This window comes from Anoplopoma fimbria, chromosome 19 (assembly GCF_027596085.1).
Source record: "Anoplopoma fimbria isolate UVic2021 breed Golden Eagle Sablefish chromosome 19, Afim_UVic_2022, whole genome shotgun sequence".
NCBI classification, from domain to species: domain Eukaryota; kingdom Metazoa; phylum Chordata; class Actinopteri; order Perciformes; family Anoplopomatidae; genus Anoplopoma; species Anoplopoma fimbria.
In genome coordinates, this window is record NC_072467.1 from 5250729 (window position 1) to 5273024 (window position 22296).

General features: G+C 40.7%; 4 protein-coding genes across 4 annotated transcripts in view; 3 read left to right on the top strand and 1 right to left on the bottom strand.

The window, feature by feature from the left end:
• Positions 1 to 1302: 1302 nt before the first annotated feature.
• Positions 1303 to 7756, top strand: sinhcaf (SIN3-HDAC complex associated factor). Its single transcript, XM_054620832.1, has 6 exons — positions 1303 to 1460; positions 4028 to 4155; positions 4244 to 4343; positions 4439 to 4562; positions 4710 to 4860; positions 5554 to 7756. Exons 2-6 carry the CDS (start codon positions 4028 to 4030, stop codon positions 5882 to 5884), a joined length of 834 nt encoding a protein of 277 aa, XP_054476807.1. The 5' UTR covers positions 1303 to 1460; the 3' UTR covers positions 5885 to 7756.
• A 1589-nt stretch (positions 7757 to 9345) lies between these two features.
• Positions 9346 to 11765, top strand: kxd1 (KxDL motif containing 1). Its single transcript, XM_054620833.1, has 5 exons — positions 9346 to 9455; positions 9732 to 9843; positions 9993 to 10145; positions 10229 to 10275; positions 10367 to 11765. The coding sequence occupies exons 2-5, from the start codon at positions 9746 to 9748 to the stop codon at positions 10621 to 10623; spliced, it is 555 nt and encodes a 184-aa protein (XP_054476808.1). The 5' UTR covers positions 9346 to 9455; positions 9732 to 9745; the 3' UTR covers positions 10624 to 11765.
• Positions 11766 to 12461: 696 nt separating this feature from the next.
• LOC129108904 (endoplasmic reticulum-Golgi intermediate compartment protein 2-like) lies at positions 12462 to 17509 on the top strand. Its single transcript, XM_054620830.1, has 13 exons — positions 12462 to 13069; positions 13579 to 13687; positions 14005 to 14051; positions 14143 to 14210; positions 14346 to 14386; positions 14666 to 14767; positions 14922 to 15014; positions 15100 to 15155; positions 15338 to 15436; positions 15522 to 15619; positions 15714 to 15876; positions 16556 to 16635; positions 16778 to 17509. Exons 1-13 carry the CDS (start codon positions 12964 to 12966, stop codon positions 16844 to 16846), a joined length of 1131 nt encoding a protein of 376 aa, XP_054476805.1. The 5' UTR covers positions 12462 to 12963; the 3' UTR covers positions 16847 to 17509.
• Positions 17510 to 17881: 372 nt separating this feature from the next.
• Positions 17882 to 22296, bottom strand: part of LOC129108909 (membrane-associated guanylate kinase, WW and PDZ domain-containing protein 2-like) — a 74726-nt gene continuing 70311 nt past the window's right edge. Inside the window, exons 21-22 of the mRNA XM_054620835.1 lie at positions 22121 to 22259; positions 17882 to 21094 (exon numbers count right to left, since the gene is read on the bottom strand). Coding sequence (XP_054476810.1) covers positions 20400 to 21094; positions 22121 to 22259 — 834 coding nt within the window. The 3' untranslated portion in view covers positions 17882 to 20399. The remainder of the gene's footprint in view (positions 21095 to 22120; positions 22260 to 22296) is intronic.

A 22296-nucleotide genomic window follows, 5' to 3' on the forward strand; every position in this document is an offset into this window, starting at 1 on the left:
TGCCCCCATTTGTTATTATAGTGTAATGAATTAGTGGCATATTTTTCAGTATAAAGGCATCTTGTTTGTGTCTGTGTAAAACAGTAGATTCCACGATGGGCACACTTTACTGATTATGTGGATAATAGTCATGCTGTTTGTTTCTAAACTGTTCAGTTGTCTGCAGACAATGAAAAGAGTGAAGTTTCTACAAAACTCAGTATTATGTTGTCACATTTAATTTAATAGTTAAGGACATTTTGAAAATTCTGTCTCCTTCACTGTCCTGCAAGCACTATGTAACCACAATGACCAAGCCTCTATTATCATTTAAATCATTTAAAACAGATTAGAGAAAGCAATAATGAATTGTTATTTATGAACTGTGTTGTCAAAGATTAAAGTTAATATTGAAATAACTGACTTGGTATTGTGTTTTTTTTTAAGCTATTCCCTCAAATCTATGATGTCTGAAAGGTTATAAGATTATTCTGCAGTAAAACGATTTTCAATTGGAAAAAGGTTCACTGTACATTTATGACATTGGACTAATTGCATCCTATATTTACAAATAATTTGACTTTTAAAGTGTGCCAAATGAAAAAACTTTGATCAACTTCCAACAGATGCCTCTACACCAAAACAGGGATGACTCAAAGCTAAATGACTGTAATGTAATGTAATGCATATGTGCAGTGTAATCAAATTAAATTCAATAACCCTAAAGTAAAAGAGTAGAGTAATTAGAGTTGTTATTGCAGAATTGAATTGCATTGGAGTGCTACTTCTATTTATTTTGACCATCAATTTATAATTCAAGCCCCCATAATAGACACTTTTATTTGGATTTAGATTTTTCCCAAATTGTATTACTTATACATCCCAGTATATGCTATCAACCCGATGCAGTGTCATGTCACCGCCAGATGACTGGTGTTTGTTCGCCCTGAACTGATCACTGGTTGGGGGCCATGTTTCACCCACTCTTCATTCACCACTAATCTGGTGCTCGGCTGTCACGCAATTCAAATCAACAAAGCGCATCTCCGCTCTAGACGCCGAGCCCCCTAAAAACCGTCGGCCTCCAGACGGGCCATCTGCCGCTCCGTAGTAAAACGACAGGCCCCGCCCCTTTGCTGACGCTCTCCAATGTGCCATAGCAACCGGGGCCGAGCCCCCTGTTCCCGCGCAATGTTCCCATCCTTATAAGGCGCGTTGAATGCAGACGCACGGCCACGTCACACGTCGTTTATGTAAATGCTTTGATTGAAGAAAAAGAAAAAAGCCTTCTGCCCTACTCTGAAATGGAGGTGTGGATACGACGCATGCGCACTGCATCCACAACTATCCAGTCCCGTCCACAAGCGAGGACATCAACAAGGGAGCGGGTTTCGGATGCGGGTTGATTTTCATAACAGTCTCATCGTACCGACAATATAAGGATTAATACTTTGTAGCAGATTCACGCAGCTTGCAACAAGGTAATGAACGCAGCCACTTTGTGTTTGTTCTGGGTCCTCGGAGCTTTAAGGGGGTTTAAAGTCGCAGTTGTGGGTTCAGATGTGTCATTTTTTAAAACAAAATTCGAGTTGTGTCAGAACAATTGCTCCTTCCTAGGCCTGCTGCAAAGACGACGAGTCGGTCAACTTGATGTGCAGCTCATCTTAAACACAGTTCAAGTAACCGGGCGAAGTGAGAGGAAGGCAGGATGAAAGCGGAAAATGCGTTTTTGTAATAGTGGGACAATATGCGGGTTTGATTAGGGATGGCTGTTGTTGTTGTTGTTGTTGGCCGCCGGAGGAAATCACTCCCTTTTATTGCTCCCTACATTTGACTAAAGTCGGTCTTTGGGAGCGGATAAATACCCCTTTTAGAGGCATTAACAGGGGTATTGTGGCTGCAGTCTGCTCCTCACTAGTTGAGAGTCTCACGCCCACCCGGAGCACTCAACACGCGGGCGCCTCTGTCAACAAAACAGCCTCATGAAACTCCAGCTGGGTGGAATAAAACACCTTTAATGTAAGTGTACTGTTTTAGTGCACACAAAAAAAACCACCCGAGTCCCAGAAAGCCGTCGCTTTGAACTTGGTGTTGAAGGTGGACTGTGGAATAACAAAGAGTAAAGATCACGTTACACGGTTTCCTGAGGACTGCTTTCACTTTACTATCAAAAATGAACATGTGTTTGCTTCTGAAATGTCCTCGCCTTAGTTTATCTCTCGGTGTAAAGTTAAAGTGGCAGGGGGGGAGAGTCGGGCACCGTCGAGCATCGGACGGTCGTCATAAAATGGGTGCGCATGAAGCAGGTCGTGTGGCATGCCATGCGTCCTCGCTGGAGTGGGCGGTGAAATTGGCGACTTGCACTTTTCTCTCGATGAAAACATGCGGATTTCTCGAAAACCAGATGTCGTTCAAGCAAGTTCTGCCTGTTTTAAGTTGGATTTCCCCCCAGTTTACTTTTATTATTATAGCTTTTGCGGGAAAATCGCATCACACCCCCTTCTCCACACTGCCTCCGCCTTTGAAGTGTGTTGCCATGTTGCGTTGCGTCACGTACTGTAGTCTGCTGCAGAGATCGTCTGCAGTTTACAGATGAGACACTCGAAGGTGGATATGTGGTCGGCCTCGTAATGTACCCCAGAATACAGGCGTGTTATATAAAATATATAAATTCACAGATTTAAATTAATGGTTTTATTATTTTTGTTTTATAATTTCAGTACCCTGCTGATCAAATGTGTTTGTTTTAAAATAGATTATTTCTTCATCATTTATCTATTTAATTATAAGTTATAGGCTATGATTTGTGACCTCTAAATTATTATTATTATATTCCTTTATTGATCCCCATGGGGGGAAATTCAAGTGTTGCAGCAGCTCAACTACACAGAAACAGATAATAAATACACATATTATACAATAAAATAAAAATAGAATAAAATAAAAATAAGAATACAAATAAAAAATAAATTGTTTGTTGTTGCGGTTTTAGTCAGGGCTCTCATGTAAAATACATGTTTAATCAGTGAAGCAAGAAACCGGTTAAATAGACTTATGACTTTGGTGGCTTGAATCGCAAGTTTCTGCAAATAAACTTTCAGCAACAGTAAAGCATACATAAATGTTTTTCTATGATAGTTTGTACATTTAAATCAGACTTTGCAGGGCTAGACAGATGTATTTGTAATAGTTTTACTGACTTTAATCATATTGCAATAATACAAAAATGATGCATTTTTATTAAACAATAAGGTTCTACAGTTTTAATTAATAGACATTAACATTGTTAGATGTCTTACTTCAGTCATCAGGAGACAGTTTTCTGGTTTACTTATCCCCCCACCCCCCACTGCCCAAGGCTCTCTGATAAAACCAGCGGAGTGAGAGGTCTTTCGTTTCCCCTGCTCTCTGAGGACCCCGAGGACTGGTGGCAAGAAGGGGGAAAAAACCAGTCTGGGGGGCGCGGCTCGCAGTTTTTGCCGCAGTTCAGGGCTACATGTGCTGTGGAGATCACATTTTGCCCAGCAACATAAATCATAATTCCTCTCCACAATCAGCACGCGTGTCTTCCCCCGGACACATTTATATTTTTGCATTTCTCAGGCAATCCGTGCTTGTATTTTGTTGCAAATAACCATTTAAATAATCTAGCAAAGAACTGCAGCCGGGAGAATCGGATTAGCTCCATGTGCATGCTTATATTTTGAGTTTCCAAAATGAAGCGTGCAGCCTGTGAGCAGCCTGGTGACATGATCTGTCTGACACGCTGTCTGACTGTTGACCTACTTCCCCCCCATGTGGGTCAAAGCGGAGAGATGCTCCAACAAAATCGCTTTCCTGATTATTATTTTTTTTTGTATGTGCACTCTGATCGTTACAAAACACCAGATTTGTTTGTAACATAATTCACATTGAGGCTAAACTGTAATAAAACATCACGTCTCTGAACCAGAGCTGTATGGCTGCAGAGAGTCACTGCAGTAGACACGCCATGCACACCAATGAGAGCCTGAGGTGTTCATATTGAAATCTCTTTTTGTTTACGCAGATGTTTGGCTTTCATAAGCCAAAAATGTACAGGAGTCTGGACGGCTGCTGCATCTGCCGCGCGAAGTCGTCAAGCTCTCGTTTCACGGACAGTAAGCGTTACGAGAAAGACTTCAGGAGCTGTTTTGGGTAAGAGACAGAGAGACAGACCCTCCTCCATGTGTAGGGTATTCATACCGTATTGATTTGAAACATTCCTCCACAAATTGTCTTGCAGACTGAGTGAAACGCGATCTGGAGAAATCTGTAACGCCTGTGTGCTCCTCGTGAAACGATGGAAGAAGTTACCTGTGGGGACCAAGAAGAACTGGAACCACGTGGGTTTTGATTGCAGTCCTGATGTGGTTGAGCTACTGCTTGGTTATAATGAAATGCCTGAATTATGCAGACTGTTCTACTATCCTCCGTACAGGTTGTTGATGCCAGAGGAGGTCCCAGCCTAAAGATAACTTCCAGGCCCAAGAAGATAAAGTCCATCTCCAAGAAAGCAAGGCCCAGCCAGATCAGCAGGCTGCAGAACGAGCTTAAAAGAAACAGTGAGTTCTGCATTTCTGGCAATCAGTGCCATATTTTATCACTTAGCCTATTTGTTCCTGAAAGAGTAGATTTTTTTTTTGTCATTCACACCACTTATGTCACACCTATTCACCCCTCCATTGTTCACTTTTTGTTCTTCCGATCAGATTCAGATGCCCACAGCACCACCTCCAGTAACTCTCCGGCTCAGTCTCCTAGCTACAGCAACCTTTCAGATGACGGTTCAGACACCGAGCTCAGCCCGGGATCCAGTCGCTCCCCTGTTTTCTCATTTCTGGACCTCACTTACTGGAAGAGGTAAGCCAGACACTGAAGTGTTAGCACTGACTCATTGCAGCATGTTGTTGACAATATGGATTTTTACACGCTCAAAATGTAAAGGCAAGACGTCAGTGTCTTTATAGCCCCTACACCAATTTTTTTACCACAAGTCAATTTTGAAATAAGACCCACTTTGGGGTATTAACAAAAATTAAAGGCAAACCAGGAGTCTGACATATTTATGCTCTTGGTCCAATACTCTTAAAAGTCATATGGGCTGCTCACTTTCTTTAATGGACCACTTTAATTTTTTAGCGCGCTTTGGCCATTTCCTAAAAAACACATCTACATTGCATTGCTCTGCACTTTAAATGCCTGACAAAGTTCTGCGACGGACGTGTTGCCTCTTCAACAAACGTGAGAGCTGACTGTGTTCCTGAGTGTGCAGGAGTTAACCACCTTCTTTTCCATGACCTAATTGACCTACGTACCTGTATACCAAGGGTGCATTAGTCAAAATTCATACATACTTTAGATATTAAGATAAGATAATCCTTTATTAGTCCCGCAGCGGGGAAATTTGCAAATATTTGTCACAGACACACTCTCATTGCATTCTAATGCAGTGCTATAAATGACCTAAATCATGTAAATCACTGGTACAGGCCCTATAATTAATTCAGCGTTGCTTCATGGCTTGAATAAATACAATATGTTTGTTTTGTCTAGGCAAAAGGTGTGCTGTGGAATAATCTACAAGGGACGCTTTGGAGAAGTGCTTATCGACCCCCATTTGTTCAAACCATGCTGCCGCAAAAAACAACGGCAGCAGCAGCAACAAGAGGAGGAGGAGGAAGAGGAGGAGGAGGAAGATGAGGAGGAAGAGGTGGAGATAGAGGAGGGCCAGGGGGGCGTGGATGTCAGCGAGCATAAATCCCAGACGGAAGAGGAAGTGAAGGAGACACCAAGGTGTGAGGAAAATCTAGGTCCTGCACAGCTATGTGTTACCGTGACAACACCTCCAACCAGGAGCGAGGCAGTGATGGAGGGTGGATGGTAAAGTCAAAACCAGGCCTTGCATACATCTCTGAAGAAATCTTGGGGTGCTGTTTTTTTTTTCCTCAAGCACTTACAGAAAGAAGTTGCCTCAGATCGCCTTCAATCATAAAGCAGCTGAAACTCCTTTGGTCTTCTCTATAATGATATTGGAGGTTTGTTTATTTTGTTTAATTGGTAATTTATGAACTGTTGTTTTTCCACTTTGTCTCTTTTTTTGTATTTAATATTCAAACCATCCTGACGATGGACCATAATCCGTGGTGTTTTTGATTTCCTTTAGATGAAATGCTGGAGCTCTGGTAGTTAGTTTAAAAGATTTTATTCCAAAACGCAATAGATCCATTTACTCACAGAAAAAGGTGCTACTATAAATTCATTACTCAACATTTCAAACATACGGCTGAACCCATTCTTAATGTGGCTATTTTATAAGCATATATGTTCAGATGACTAACATAAAGGCATTACTTTTGCCTTCTTTGTTAAGAGTAGATATTTCTTTTTTTAAATGGTTGATATCTCGTTTTGGAATGAATGACACTTTACATTGACAGAGCAGAAACGTGTACAGTAGCCCCTGTGTTTGTATCTTTTTCACTTTGACATCCATTCCTATCAAAGAGTTTGTTTGTAAACTGTCTCTGTGTGCAAATATGTGAGTGGGTCCCATTCAAACAAGGCCTATTCACAGCTTCAACAGCAAATACACCAGCCTTAATAATGTGTGACAGACAGTGCTAGTGTTAATTCTGGTATCGGTATTAAGGAACACAAGGGACAGTATATTTATTGTGGCCTCAGCAACACATAGTGCATTTTGCATGAATGGCAAGCCCACTCATCCAAAAGACCTCATGATCCGATGCATGAGTCTACTAAAATTGCATGGCCTTATATAAACTGTAAATCTTACTTTTATTTTTTTGGATCCATTTCGCTGAAGTTTTATTAGCTTATTTTTATATGTAAGAAAAAAAGGAAAAATAAAAGTTTCTTTCCATAATAATACCACATAATACAGCAGCAAAACACACAATCGGTCTATAGTCATTCAGCAATATTGATATCAGTGATTCCTGTCATTCCTGGGTCAGTAAAGGTAAAATACTTTATACAAGTTGAAATTCTATGCCATTGCCTCTTATATACCACAAATGTGTTGTGATATATAGCCTAATATTACTTTATTTATCAAACGAAAGCCAAAGCACATTGAAATTCACCCAATGTCAAATCAATGCAGGTTTTCCATAGACACTTGTGCTTGTCCGAGGTCATTTGTATGTATGTTTATGGTATTTTAAACAGAACACTAATATGAATTTTCATACATGTGTTGTTTTAGTTGGGATGGTGAGTTATGTACATAAGGGGTTGGGTGAGCCATATGGCTCTTATATGGGTTTCATTATTTATTTATTTCATATTTATTTGTATCACTGCATCCCTGCTTACAAGTGTAATACTATGAATTCTTTTCATCTTTAGCTTATACGTAGAATGGTTTTGTACTTAAGAAATTGAATGTAATTCTCACGCAGGCTTTGTTTAACATTGCATTGAATTACCGGTTGTCAATATTTGTGAAATGTTAAGTATTTATTTACTCATCAGTTGATTTGCGTGCAACCTAACTTATTCTGTACCATCACTTTGGATTTGTATCATGTAGACGAATGATAGATTGCAACCAAACTGTACTTTTTCTCCTTTTAGCTGGTAGCTTAAAATGTTACAGAATTGTAGGATACCTAACTCTAGACTTGCATGTACTGTTGCTATGCATTTACTTAGCTTACAAGTTAGACAAAGCGGTTTTGTATTTTTTATAAACCATGTACTTTTTTTACCTGTCCCTTAATAAAAGTAATTTTGTGAGTTTTCTGGAAGTATGGTTTTTAATGAGTTGTACTGGATTTAATGGTATAAAGTGGGTAGGGGGTGAAAAATGAACTCAGCAGGAAGATCCAAATTGAGCTAACCATAAAATTAGATTTTAAATGATTTACTTTATTTCCTAGAAAATACCTACTTTCATGGCAGTGACATAAATCATGTAAGTGTCAGTGTGTGATGTAAGATAATGTAAAATAAGGGAAAGGTAAGGGTGAATTTACAACATTTAAGAGTCTTCAGGACATTGTCTACATCAGTGTTTTAATATAAGACTAATATATATATATATACTGGATTCAAAATGGGAGAATTTTGTACACATGTACCTCACATTAATTACTTTACTGCAATTACACAATAATCACTTTGCTTTAGATCTAAACACCCCAAAAATATGGGTTGTATTAGAACTTTCAGGGTAGTAATTTTTTAATTCATGCATCTGACGACATCTGTAAAAAAAATAAAAAAAATACATATATGTATTATGTCAGTCTAAAAAAACGACTGAATTCTGAATTTAAAAAAACTAGGACGCCTGAGTTTGCTTGACTTATTTAGCATCTCATAGGTTTAAGTCTCAGATCCAACTTGGAACAAAACTGGAGTGACTCATTCTGATACTACAGGTGCAGATTGTCTCTCTCCCATTTAGGCTTTTTAAATTTTGCAATTATGTTTTGAGACTGATTCATGAAGTACTACCCTGAGCCTTCCTCGTAGCACTTATTGCATTCGTATTAGTTTGTTGCACTTATTGTATTCGTATCAGTTCGTTGCACTTATTGTATTCGTATTAGTTTGTTGCACTTATTGTTTTCGTAGTAATTTGCTTCTGCACTATACTTTTGCTCTGGTTTATGCTTTTAGATGCTTGTTTAAGAAAGGAGATGCACTTATGACTTCTGGTGACTAGTAGTTCTCTTGAATACCTATGTTGAATACACTTATTGTAAGTCGCTTTGGATAAAAGCGTCTGCTAAATGACTGTAATGTAATGTAATGTAATGATTATAACTAAGAGATTACAGAAAAATCAATAGTCTGTATAATCTTTTCAGATATTGGACATTGGACCTACAGTACCAGTCAAAAGTTTGGACACACCTTCTCATTCAATGTTTTTTCAATTTTTTTTCTACATTGTAGATTAATATTGAAGACATCCAAACTATGAAGGAACACATATGGAATTATGTGGTAAACAAACAAATGCTCAACAAACCAGAATATGTTTTATATTTTAGATTCTTCAAAGTAGTTGAATGAGAAGGTGTGTCCACACTTTTGACTGGTACTGTATATCCATTTGATTATAAAAACAAATGTACTTTTGTTTTTACTGATAGGCCTATTCATTCATGTATGGGTTTGAAACGTCCCACACATTCATTGTTATTATTATATAAGTTTTCATCTGAAAAACAACGATGTAACGAGATTAGATTCCTTAAAAATGTACATTGTGATTTGCCTAGTTTTTAAATAAAGAAAAAAAAAATAAGAAATGTGGGGGAAAAAGACACCGGAAACGCGATGTCCTGTGACCGGAAGTCTGAACGCACACGGAAGTGCTTTGTTTTTGTTACACAGCCGGCTGTCAGATGCCTCTTTAGGCTGCAAATGTCCTTTTAGACACCCAGAGGTCGACGCATACAACTCCTGTGGGAGCGGAGGTAGATAATATGAATGTTGTCGCTTTATCTCTCCAGGCTGACGGTATAACCGATGGTCCAGCCTGCTAACAGGGGACCCCGCCGAACTGTTCATAAAGTTGTTCATCGTTAACCATGCTGCATTGAATGATCACAGAGAAACTTAACAGTGTGATGTCACTGCCACAGTAGAAGCATGAATAAGCTTTCTTTACGGGATCGTGGTTTCAATGATTGTGTGGTTGAATTCATTATATGACACGACTCGCATTTCTAAAATAAAGGTTTGTTTTGCAGCATCGATCTTCATCATGGTGGAGCCCACAGCATCCGGCGTGTTCTGTAACAGGATGCTGAGCATGGTCAACTCCGAGGATGTTAACGCCATCATCCAGGCTCAGAGACACATGTGAGTGTCACCGTGGGATCAGTTTAGCTTCATGTGGCATATCTGCTGCTTCACAATGTTTCAATATAAAATGGTTGTGCTGTTTGGTGTAGGTCAGTTCACTTGCACCTGGAGATAATTGTTGCTTTGCTGAATTGTTGTGAAAACAGGCTTGATCGATTTGAGAAAACAAATGAGATGTTGATCAACTTCAACGGGCTGTCCAACGTGCGACTGCAACAGATGAACGAGCGCTTCCTACTCCACACTCGCACCCTCGTGGAGATGAAGAAAGATCTGGACAGCGTCTTCAGGAGGATCAGGTAAGTCTCCCCCATCCCCCCCAGTGCAAACAAACACACACTCACTTTCAACCTCTGATTATTGGCCTCCTCTGCTTCTTCAGGACACTAAAAGGGAAGATTGCTAAGCAGTACCCAGAAGCTTTCAGCAGTGAGTTGGCATTGTCTCCCCATTCATCGTTTTACAAAAACTGTCAACTTCCTCCAAATCAGCTTGTCTAAGATATCTGTTTTTCTGGCAGCTATCCATGAGTCACCGATCCCCGAAGACGACGATGATGAGTTTGACCCAGTCCCCCCCAGTGCTGCCACAACAATTACAACAGCCACCTCGGAGCAGAGCATAGAGTCCTGTGACACAAGTCCAGATGTTATCTCACCCACTGTGAGCAGATGCTCTGAAGATCTCTCTCAAGAGCCGCCTGACACGCCCACCTCCGATGTCCTAGAGACAGCCGTCCTATTGGACGAGGGTCCGGACTCTGTACCTGCAGAATAGAGCGAGCAGCATGTGAATGATTTCAGCCTCATGAGCTTCAACCTTAAAACTTTTAGCAGGAGGTTATGTTTGATATTTGAGTTTGTGTTGGCCTCTACAATATCTACTGACTTTTCCAGTCATCAATCTATCTGCTGAGAAGAGCGTCACAACCTTGATGTTAGATGTGGCTATGAACTGTCTATAAGGATGCAGGATTTTTGTTGGCATGCTTATTTGTCCTATGCTTGCACAGCACTAAAATAATGCACATAATACTTGAAGTTGTATAGTATTTCACTAGATGTATATCTTAAGTACTGACAGTAATCCTGAGCAAAAGCCCTCACTTATTGAATGATTATAAGCATATATTTTTGTTTTGTTTGAAAGAGGCACACCTGACTGAAGGAAGAAATCTCTCATGATGTCTCTTATTATGTATGTTATATGAAAGACAAAAGTTAATGTTGTTCGTAACATGAAAAATAGTAGTTAGGGTTTGAGAGTAGTTACTACTGTTATTGTCATACTATTACAATAGTATAGTACTGTTGCATTGTTATTTTATGGGCCCCTGTTCAAACCAGGAAATATGTTTGTTAATGCATTCATGAATGTTATCAGCAGCATTTTATCTAATGTTATACTGATCCTTGCCAAAATATTCTTTCTTTGATGCCGCCTCCTTCGCAGGGACGCCAGGGGTTTAATTGTTTAATTGTTTAATTGTCAGTGATTCAGCAACTAATCAAGGACACATGAGCAGGGCAGAGGTACTTTGATACAGGAGCTGGAAACCAGGTTGTGTTTGTGCTGGATCCCATCACTTCTTGCTTTCCATTAAAGATGCGGTTTTGGTCTAAAAGGGAAAGTCCAGCTTAAAATATACTACTAATGGTTATTTATGTCATATTTGTAAATCTCATTTTTTTTTTTATTTGTGGATTTGAAAAATGATCTCCTTGAGAAGCAGAGAGACAGAATATAATGATAAAAGTTTACGCTAAAAAAAGATAACAATAAAAATGTAATAAGAATAATTGTATTGACTCTACTGTCCAAAATCAATGGCATAATATACATTTATTTATACAGTGGATTTCCCTTTAAGTTAAAGTAAATGTGATCTTTGGGATTGTGTCTAATAAAATGTATTTTGCTCCAGTATATGAGCAATGAGTTTGACAAACGGTGTCCTTTGATTTAATTTTTTGGGGGATTTACAGCTACTGTAACAACATTTTATGAACCAAATGTTTTTTAGGTCCTTAAATTCACTAGTAAATTAAATTGAGATGCAAAGAGAAAGATGTTACATTTCAAACAACACTTAAATTAAATAACCAGAAAGGTGTACTGTCAAAGTGTCAAAATGTAAGCATCGAGGCAATAAATAGTGTAGATTCAAAGCAGAAATGCCTCACTCAAAAGCCACAGGAATCACAGTGTGGCAATTAGTTTTCTGGTAACATGATTCATTCAAACATTGTTTGGAAATATGGGCTCCTAAATTAAAACATCAGCTGAGTTTAGAGGGCATGTATTCTTCAAAACTTGAGTCCAAGCATTCACTCTGAGGTTGTCACAAGAAAAAACACAACATGTCCCTTCTAGGGAGTTACTGTCTGCTCTGGTTGTGTGTGAGGTCACTATGTGGAGGCCTCCTTCAGTTCGTGCTCAGTACTGGCACCAGGTTACAGGGGCAGAATCAGCCTCATAGAGACCCCTGTGAGGAGCCTCACTGACGACCTGCGGCGTCCCCAGCTGGTGATCCCGTGGTGGCTAGATCAAAGGTTTTATATAACTAGGGCCCAATTAGCAAACACCAAACTCCTCTTAACGCCAGCTACACATGTTACACCAAATAACGTCAGTGGTGAATCATTAAAAACGACATGAATGCTTGTGTAACCTGCACGGAGCTGGCGGTAGAGGGCGCTACGTCAAAATGGGAGCAGCTTTTATTCAGACAGCGGGGTCAACGACACCGTGAGCTAGGCTAGCTAGGTTAGCTAACCCCAACAACACACCCACACAGGTAACCGACGTCGTGTCTGGTGATTTATTGATGTTTCACTGTGGAACTAAGCCCTTTAGCTTTGGACTGAGCTGACGGTACACTACGACTTAACCGGCCACATGTAGTCGTGTTCCGCCGGCATACTATTTAACTGAGTACGTTAACGTCAACGGTTGCTAACAGCTGTTGTCATGTTCAACGTCAGCACAAACAAAAAGCCGTTGTAGACAAACAGAACGTTACACGTCGTCACCCTAAGCGACCAACGGCTGCTGGCTGCTAGGTAACGACCACCGTATGAGGGAGTCACCTGGAGACGCATCACTGCTGCTCCCACCATGAGGAGGCTGACCAAGAAGAAGGCTCTGACTCTGGTGAAGGAGTTGGACGCCTTCCCCAAAGTCCCCGAGAGCTATGTGGAGTCCACGGCCAGCGGTGGGACAGGTAACGTAGCATGGACACTAAGATGTAGCCTACACTTATCTGGTGACCTACACATCCTGTCTCATGTCTCATGTCTCATGTCTCCTGTCTCATGTCTCTCCTGTCTCAGGTCTCATGTCTCCTGTCTCAGGTCTCATGTCTCATGTCTCATGTCTCCTGTCTCATGTCTCATGTCTCCTGTCTCATGTCTCAGGTCTCATGTCTCATGTCTCCTGTCTCATCTCTCCTGTCTCATGTCTCAGGTCTCAGGTCTCATGTCTCCTGTCTCATGTCCTGTCTCAGGTCTCAGTCTCCTGTCTCATGTCTCCTGTCTCATGTCTCATGTCTCATGTCTCAGGTCTCATGTCTCATGTCTCCTGTCTCATGTCTCATGTCTCATGTCTCATGTCTCATGTCTCATGTCTCATGTCTCCTGTCTCTGTCTCATGTCTCATGTCTCCTGTCTCCTGTCTCATGTCTCCTGTCTCAGGTCTCATGTCTCATGTCTCCTGTCTCCTGTCTCTCTGCAGTGTCCCTGATAGCGTTCACTCTCATGGCTGTCCTCGCCTTCCTGGAGTTCTTCGTGTACAGAAACACATGGATGAAGTATGAGTATGAGGTGGACAAAGACTTCAGCAGGTAAGAGACAAAGAAGTGTTTCATTGTGCTTCAACCACGTGTCTTCTCTTAGCACAGCCTCAGGTTTTATCATTTTTTCTAAAATAAAATACATAACCCACTTGAAGGATGTTGGTTTAAGCAGATGCTTAAAGTCAGCTGAGGAATCAATAACTATCACTTCTTCAAGGTGCAGTCAAGTTCTCGTTGCTTAATCCATGGCTTAGCTAGTCTACATAACAGATATATATATTGGTTACATCATATTCACATTCAAGCTCCCATTTCACCACAAATTGTAATAGTTAGTATGTTCACCATCTGCTCTTCTCCGACAGTAAACTGAGAATAAACGTGGACATCACAGTAGCCATGAGATGTCAATGTAAGTACAACACAAGGCACTTTATTGTATTTGTATTTCATCTCTGTGGTTTTAGAAAGCTGTCATGGGTTTGTTCTTCATGTGAATGCAGATATAGGGGCAGATGTCCTGGATCTGGCAGAGAACATGGTTGCTTCTGATGGATTAAAATATGAAGCAGTGAGTACAAGCGCCTTCACTGTTTTCATTTCATTTTACTGTATTGTTAAAAATGCATCAAATCCCCTTTTCTTTGTGTAACAGGAGACAAGTGCATTAAAGCCTGTCTGACATTGTGTTTTGTCGCCACTTTAGGTCAACTTTGAGCTCTCCCCGGAGCAAAGATTATGGCACATGTAAGATTCAAGTTTTTAACCTGCATTAACATCTATTTATGAACACTCACTAAAGGAATACAGTGTCATGTTCATCCATTATTCATAAGTATTCATGCTATGATGTTTGCATTACAATTAAAACTCTGTTGTCATTTACGATCGCTGCGCTTCATTTAGTATCTACACATTTACATGTTCAAACCTTTTTTTGTCAGATAACAATGCATTTAATTGTTTTATTTAGTCTATTTCCAAGTGAGTTTTTGTTTCCTCAATCTTTCTGTCACTCTCTGTTAGGACACTTCTGCACATCCAGGAGCGTCTGAGAGTGGAGCACGCTCTCCAGGATTTACTCTTCAAGGCTGCGATAAAAGGAGCTCCTCCTGCTCAGGCTCAAAGGTACAGGATCCTCAACATCCTCAAGCTTTTTTCTCTTTGGCACTGATAGATGGTTGAACATTAGATTACAAAGATAAACAAGAAGTAGTTTGAAACTCCCATATATTGTGATAAATATATTCCCACCATTTTGTTTTGTCCCTTTTCCCCGTAGCGAGGACAGTCCCTCTAGCCTTAGTGCCTGCAGGATACATGGACACTTGTATGTCAACAAGGTGGCTGGGAATTTCCACGTTACTGTTGGCAAGTATGTATCTACATGGCGATTCAAATTTAGAGATTAAACATTTAGCAAAGGCTGAATGATCCCTGACCTTCTCATCCCTACACAGATCCATCCCACATCCCAGAGGCCACGCCCATCTAGCTGCACTTGTCAGCCATGACAGTGAGTTCGATATCTTTTTGACAAACCTTTGTTGCACACATTTACTTTACAAATGTTCTCATACAAACAAGGCGATGATGTCTATTGTAAATTAAAAGTGTGGTTAAAGTGACGCATGAAGAAAGCACTTGTATTTACTTGAGGATGATTAATAATTGTTTTGATGTGGCGTTGTGTTACAGCTTATAATTTCTCTCACCGGATTGACCACCTGTCCTTTGGAGAAGTGATTCCTGGGATAATCAACCCTCTGGACGGCACAGAGAAAGTCTCTGCTGAATGTATGTCTGTGTAAAATCACATTATTATTATTGTAATCCATGCCATTTTGCTGAGCTAACATATAACTTTGGTTATTATCTCCAGCCAACCACATGTTTCAGTACTTTGTCACCATTGTGCCCACCAAACTGAACACATACAAGGTCTCTGCAGAAACAAACCAGTACTCGGTCACAGAGCAGGTAGGTTTACATTTTGCACACCTTTTGTACATTTGTGTAGTATTCAATGTAATGTTGCGATGAACATGTTTGTATTCCTCTCTATGCTCTGCAGGAGCGAGTGATAAACCATGCTGCAGGCAGCCATGGAGTCTCGGGGATCTTTATGAAATACGATATCAGCTCACTAATGGTCAAAGTCACCGAGCAGCACATGCCTCTCTGGCAGTTTCTCGTCAGACTCTGTGGCATCATTGGAGGCATTTTCTCTACAACAGGTAGATAAACTCTCTAACAGAAACACAGCTGAGGAATTCATCTTTAAAACAATCACACTTGATCTTTATTATGTTTTAGCTCTTACTTTGAATACTGACGGCTAAATTGCTGCTGCTAATTTTTAAATTGCTTTCCTTACCTCGGGGCAGCCATTTGGGGCTTTTAATTTATATATTATTAGTATGAAGCTGAACTTGCAGACTGAAAAGGTGGGAAACATAAACATTCCATCACAGATAACATTAATTAACATTTAATGTTATTCCTGCACCATAATGCAGTTGTGAGCAGGGAATGTTTTGAAAAATGTTCAACCAATTTAAAATCTAGGTAGCATGTAGTTACTGGGCAAAATCAGACATTTCTGCAGGTATGCTACTTTTACAGTCATTTCTTAAGCTCCATTTGTTTACACCAAACAGCAGGACTGAATTATTTTACTGTTATCCAATCTTGTCATCTACTTCAGCAAATCATCTTTTGAGGTGAATTGAGAGTTGTTCTCACACGATTGATTAGGAGATGATTGGAGGAGATGACTTTTCCAAAGATGATTGAGTAACTGGCAAGCTCCGAGTTTAAGTTGTAGAGGAACAATTCTGCCTGTAAGAGTAGACCTTCAGTCTTAAAACTGAGCATCAGCAGCTCCAGTAAGTTGGATCTTTATCTCACCTGCAGGCATGCTCCACGGAATTGTAGGATTCTTGATCGATGTTTTTTGCTGCCGTTTCCAAATGGGCATCTACAGACATCTTAAGGTAAGCCAATAACATGACCTTTAACCTTGTAGTCACTATTGATTTTCAATTGAAAGGTAACTTTGAGGATGTTTGGAAAATGGCAGTTGCCCTTTTTTTTTTTAATTGTGATGATTATACATCTTCCGTTCCTCTTTCTCAGGAGGCTCCTCTAAATGAGCAGGAAAACAGTGAAACCTTGATTCCCACAGAAAATGACGCTCCATTATGAGAACCCATCATCTCAGCTGTGGCCGACTGTCTCACCATCTCTGCCTAAACCCTCTAGACAGCAACGTGGTTCTGGGAACATGTTTACAAGTTGTTTTATTATGGAATACGTCCCTGCTTTGTTCGGAAATATGTAAATATTTGTATTGCTTTTAAATTTTTTATGGGGTGGGTGCAAGTTTCAGATATGACTTTTCATCCACCTTTGAAGGATTATTATATCAATATTTACACTGTCACTTTCACTGGAAAGCTGTACAAAGAGGACGAACGCTAATTATTTACGTCATGTTTGTGGATCTGACTTCATCAAAATAGATGGTGCCTGGTGTTCTAGCGCCCACGTCACACCCACACAGGTGTTTTCACTTAGTTTGGCTGATTAGACCTGTTCCCATGGCGATGTGGTCGACTCATCTGTAACCCTGATTGACGGATAAAACGAGATTCTGATTCTATCATGTAGGTTGTTGACCTCAGAAAAGTCCCAAAATAGCTCTGCTCAATCTTGAGCTGAAAACGGGCGTAATCAGCTCAATAAAAGAAAACCTGTGTGTGTGTGAGGGGCCGCTAAAGAGGGGTTGTGTGAAAACATTCTAAGGGTTTTAAATTGTTTAAGTGTGTACAAATATGCGGCTGATTTGTGAAATAAAATCCACTTTAAACTTGATGTATGAGTGAATGATTAATTTCATTATCATAAATAGATGAATATGTTGATTTTTCTATTATGACCAACTAATAGTTTGGTCTATAAAATATTTTTAAAAATGTGAGCGTCAAAGGTGCTTTTTGACCAACTATCACAAAAAATATTTGAGAATTATATGAAACAGAAAAGCTGCAAAACTATGCAATTAAGAAGCTGGAACCTGAGAACATTTGCCATTTTCTTGCTTTTACAAACAACTAACAATTGATTATCAAAATGGTTGATGATTAGTCGAGTGATGGTTTGCTCCAGTCTCACCATCGTGGTTACCAGTAAAACAATCTCTACAAATGAATATTTTACACCATGTCAAGAGTTTATTTGACAGTATTTCAGAATATCTTTCAGTAAACAAGTTTTTTGTTTTTTAGCAAAATGTAATATATCAGTACTGTCGCATTTCATAAAAATAGTTGTTCACGTCTTTGAAACTACAGTATCAATGATACAGTAAACCATATTTGTAGGAATACAGCTGTACAAGGTGAATAATACACAATTAACACTACACAGTTATACTTGATCTCAATGGGGGTTTATGAACGTGCCATCCTTCACAGGCTCCAATAAAGCATTTTTTATATTTTTTTGTATACAAAATCACTCACAGCAGGCAGGGGGACGTCCTGGACGGAGACAGATGGCTGAATGACATATCAATTGACCTTTCTGAACTTTGACATCTCTACATACAGTAAACACATTTCTACAGCCTAAGAGCATGTTCTCATGCTCCTCACTAACATGTTAACCAGATAATCACACGGACCACTGTTGTATTCAACTTCTTAGGTCTTACTAGTGTTCCAGTTTGCAGGTGCATTGTCCTAGTCAACTAGTTAACCAGTAGGCTTGTACCAGTTTACAAGTACAGCTATGATGTGCTATCGTGCTGCATTCAGTCATATTGTCACAATGCATTGTGGTACTTTTTTAAAACTCAGCTCCTCCAGCACTCAAAAGCTCTGGTGATTAATCTTTAATGATAGCAAACATATTGTTGGGAGAAATGGATGATATCTAAATGTAGAAATGCAGAAAGATTCTTCACCTTGGGTGTCTCAGTGTAATAGAAGCATGCCTCCACTCTGCCAGTATGAAATATTTGTGAACAAACACAGGTTTCAATCCATTTGTGTTTAACAGATCATCTCAAGTCTTGGGTTCAGATTCAGTGGCATTGGTTCCACCTGCAACAATGCAAACTCAACTAATGCTCTTTACGGGATAAAGCTGAAATGAGACTCATCTGAAACAACACAAACCACAGTCCACTGTGATGATGACCCTGTCTGGATAAATGTTCACAGCTCCACTCTCCCAGATGACTCTAAGAAGAAGATGTAATGCTACAGGCTACATGTTATCCCCTTTTAAGCACTGGGGACAAGGGCAATCACTGACATTGATAAGAGTGCATCAAGGTAACTGTATATATACTGATTGGTGTTAAGTCAGAAGAAAAACAGGCTCCACAACTCAACAGTTTGCTGATATGTGTGCGTGGTCATTTACATCTGTTTTGCATTCAGTTCCCAAAACGAATCACAACGGCAACAGCTCTGCATTAGTTTGAGTAAGGCACTCCGCCCCACCTCATAACCATCGGCCTCCTCTTCCCCACACCGATGCCCGTCTCCCACAGTGATGTGGTACACTTAGCACAGTAAAAGGCATAGAAATGGGAAATATAGACTGGACAAAACTCTTCCATTGAGCATTAAATGAATACAACGAGGCTTATAGTTCTGCACAATGACTGCATGGTTGATTTGTGATCAAGTTGTGTACATAACTCAGAACAGTATTATGATTTCTTACTAAGCCAACTGTTTTCAGTCACTCAAAAGTTCAATTTGATGAAAAAAAAGAAAGATCTTCTCTCTGTCTCACATGAGTACCAACTGGTCAGCTCCACAGAGGATATCCTCTCTAAATTCTACCTCTAAAAGACATGTGAGTCCCTGTATAAAGACATGGTGGTTTTTATCCATGCACACGACTGCTGCCTCCCTCAGCGGTCTGGGTTTGGTGACTTGCACAGTCTTTGATATGTAGTAATAGACGAGGCCATGGAAATAGTGATCCTAAAATACTGCTCCGGTGTTTTTTTTTCTCTTTTATTTACAATGTATCTAACTACAACACTGCCTCAAAAACACCAACAGATATGTTTTTGAGATTACAAAATGTACATATTTTTCACATCTTTACATTTACAGTATATGATATATTGGTAGGCATGTGAGATCTAACATATGTCGGGTTAACCAGGCTGTCACTTGGATCAGTGCCATGTCCTCCAGGAGTGTCAGTGTCACTGCCTCCCTCTGACAGATTTGTAGTCTCATTCTTCCCACTGCTTAGAGAAAATGGAGCAAAAGTAAATCTCTTGGATGCACATATGTCTCTCTCCTGCGAGGAACCTTGTTCCATCTGAGGTTAAGTTGCACAAACCAATCTGAGCCAGATACGGTCGAGCAGTTAAAGGTACACGTCGGAAAAAAAAGCTCCACTCTGAATCAGACATTGCTGCTCCATCTGTGATCAGAACATTAACTGCCACATCTGAGGGTCCAAACTGCCTACAAATCCAGGAGTCTCCATCAGAATTTACTGTATGTTACAATAGCTGTGAAGTTCCTCTGTTTTTAAGGTGGTGGGTGTAATATTTATCTCGTAAGAACAAATGAAACATAAAATATGATTTTAGAAGTGAATGGAGAAGAAAACAGGACAGCAAGAGAGGGTGAGGGAAATTTACTGCATCTCTCAGACATCCGATGGTCAACTGAATGAGGAGCCAGACAGTGTGATCCTGTCCAAACCAGCGAGATCCATTCTACCTGCTTACTGTGGAGGTCCAGGACCTCAGGGTGCCAGGCAGTTTGTCAGACCCAGGGACGTTCCAGGGCCCAGGGGAGGCCGCTGCACTCCTCGCAGGAGGATCGTCCATGTTTTTAGACGGGCAGCAGAGCCCAGCGTGGCCACTGGCCCTCACATCTTCTCTGGGGAACAAACCTCTGGACACCAGCCTCTCCTGGAGGCTGACATGTCCATCTCCACTGCCTAGAGAGGCTCCATTCAAATTCACACTCACATAAGGGTCCCAGGGCCAGACAGTGCTCATCGCCTGTGTGTGCAGGCCCTTTCTCTCACAGCAGGGGGAGCAAGTCTCCCTCTGCCTCTCACTTCTTTCAGCGGACCTCCCCAGGACAGCTTTAGGAGGCAAAGCCCGAGGCTTTCTGTCACCTGGTCCACAGTCCACCTCTCCAGACCCCTGTTGGGTTCCCTGCCCCCTGATGATGCACTTCTGCTGGGTGGACCTGCCACCTGTAGCCCCTCTCATGGAGCTGTGGTCTGTCGGCTGTGGAGCTTTGTCTGCCATGCACACTGTGGCCTCTAGAGGGAGCTGATGAGGGGTGTCAGGGGCTGAGGCTGGATGGGATGAGAGCAATGGATTTGGGTAGGGTTCGAGGGTCACTTCCTGCAGGGCAGAGTGGGCTGTAGAAAAGGAATCCCAGGGGCCGACACAGTCTGTCAGGGGAGAAGAAAACATGCTCAGGTGGACTGAGATAAAAGCAGTGGCACAAAGCAGCATGCACATGCACACAGAGATTTAGGACAGGAAAGAGGCAGAGAAAAAGAAAGACGTCCAAAATAATACAAATAAACACCACATCATAATATAATATCAGGTAAATTTGCATGCAAATGTGTGTGAGCATCACACACCTGACATGTGAGCTTATCTACAAGACATGTGGAACAATATTCATTCAGTGCTTGAAAACAATTACCATTGGTAGTTGTGTGACAGACTGATCCTGAGCAGATTGATTTCACACAGTCTACTTCACAGCCCTCTTCAGGATGATACAATTTCATCTGGAGGGTCACTTCAAACCCTATTGCCCTCTTACTACAACACGCAGAAGCACCCACGCACACAAACACACACGCACACACACGACTGCTATTTTCCCATGCATAAACTCATGATCATGCATACACGAATGCATGCAGAGAGCAAAGCTAGACTGCACACAGATTAATCAGTATGGAGAGAGAGACATGCAGTTTTTCACAAACCGTGTCTTTAGAGTGGCCCATTAGGAAGAAATAGGGGGAGCTTAGTGTGTCACCTTTCATGCACATGGAGAGGTTGGAAGGTACCATTCCTGAGGGAAGGCAAGTAAAAGCCTATACCAATCATTAGACTTAAGGCAGAGGGGTTAAAACACACAAAGGCTAAAGAGAAGGTTGCTATTCTTCTGTTTGATTGAAATAGTTTAAATAGTTATATTTCAGATGACAGTAGACAAGACTGAGGAGCGAGGAGTCAAATGCAGAATTATATTAATGTATGTTAATATGTTCTTGAGAAAAACATACAGCATTTGCAGGAAAAAGCCATTCTGGTTAAAACAGTAAGGTTGAACCTCATATAATGAATCTTGCGTGAAATAGTGATAGTGAGAAAGAAAACTGGTCAGGGACTAAGGAGATAGAGAAGAAAGACTTGGACATTTAGAGACTATACTTTATGCCAAGATAACCCACCATATTCTGGCACCTGTCCTGAGCCTCGCTTCAGCAGCAGCCTGACCCGCCTGCCTCCCGCCTTGATGAGTTCAATGGCGCGGGCATGAGTCATGTCCCGAGTGCTGTCCCCGTTAATCTCTATGATCTGATCCCCTACCTGGAGGAGACAAACAGAGCATAAGGTCGATTTCTGT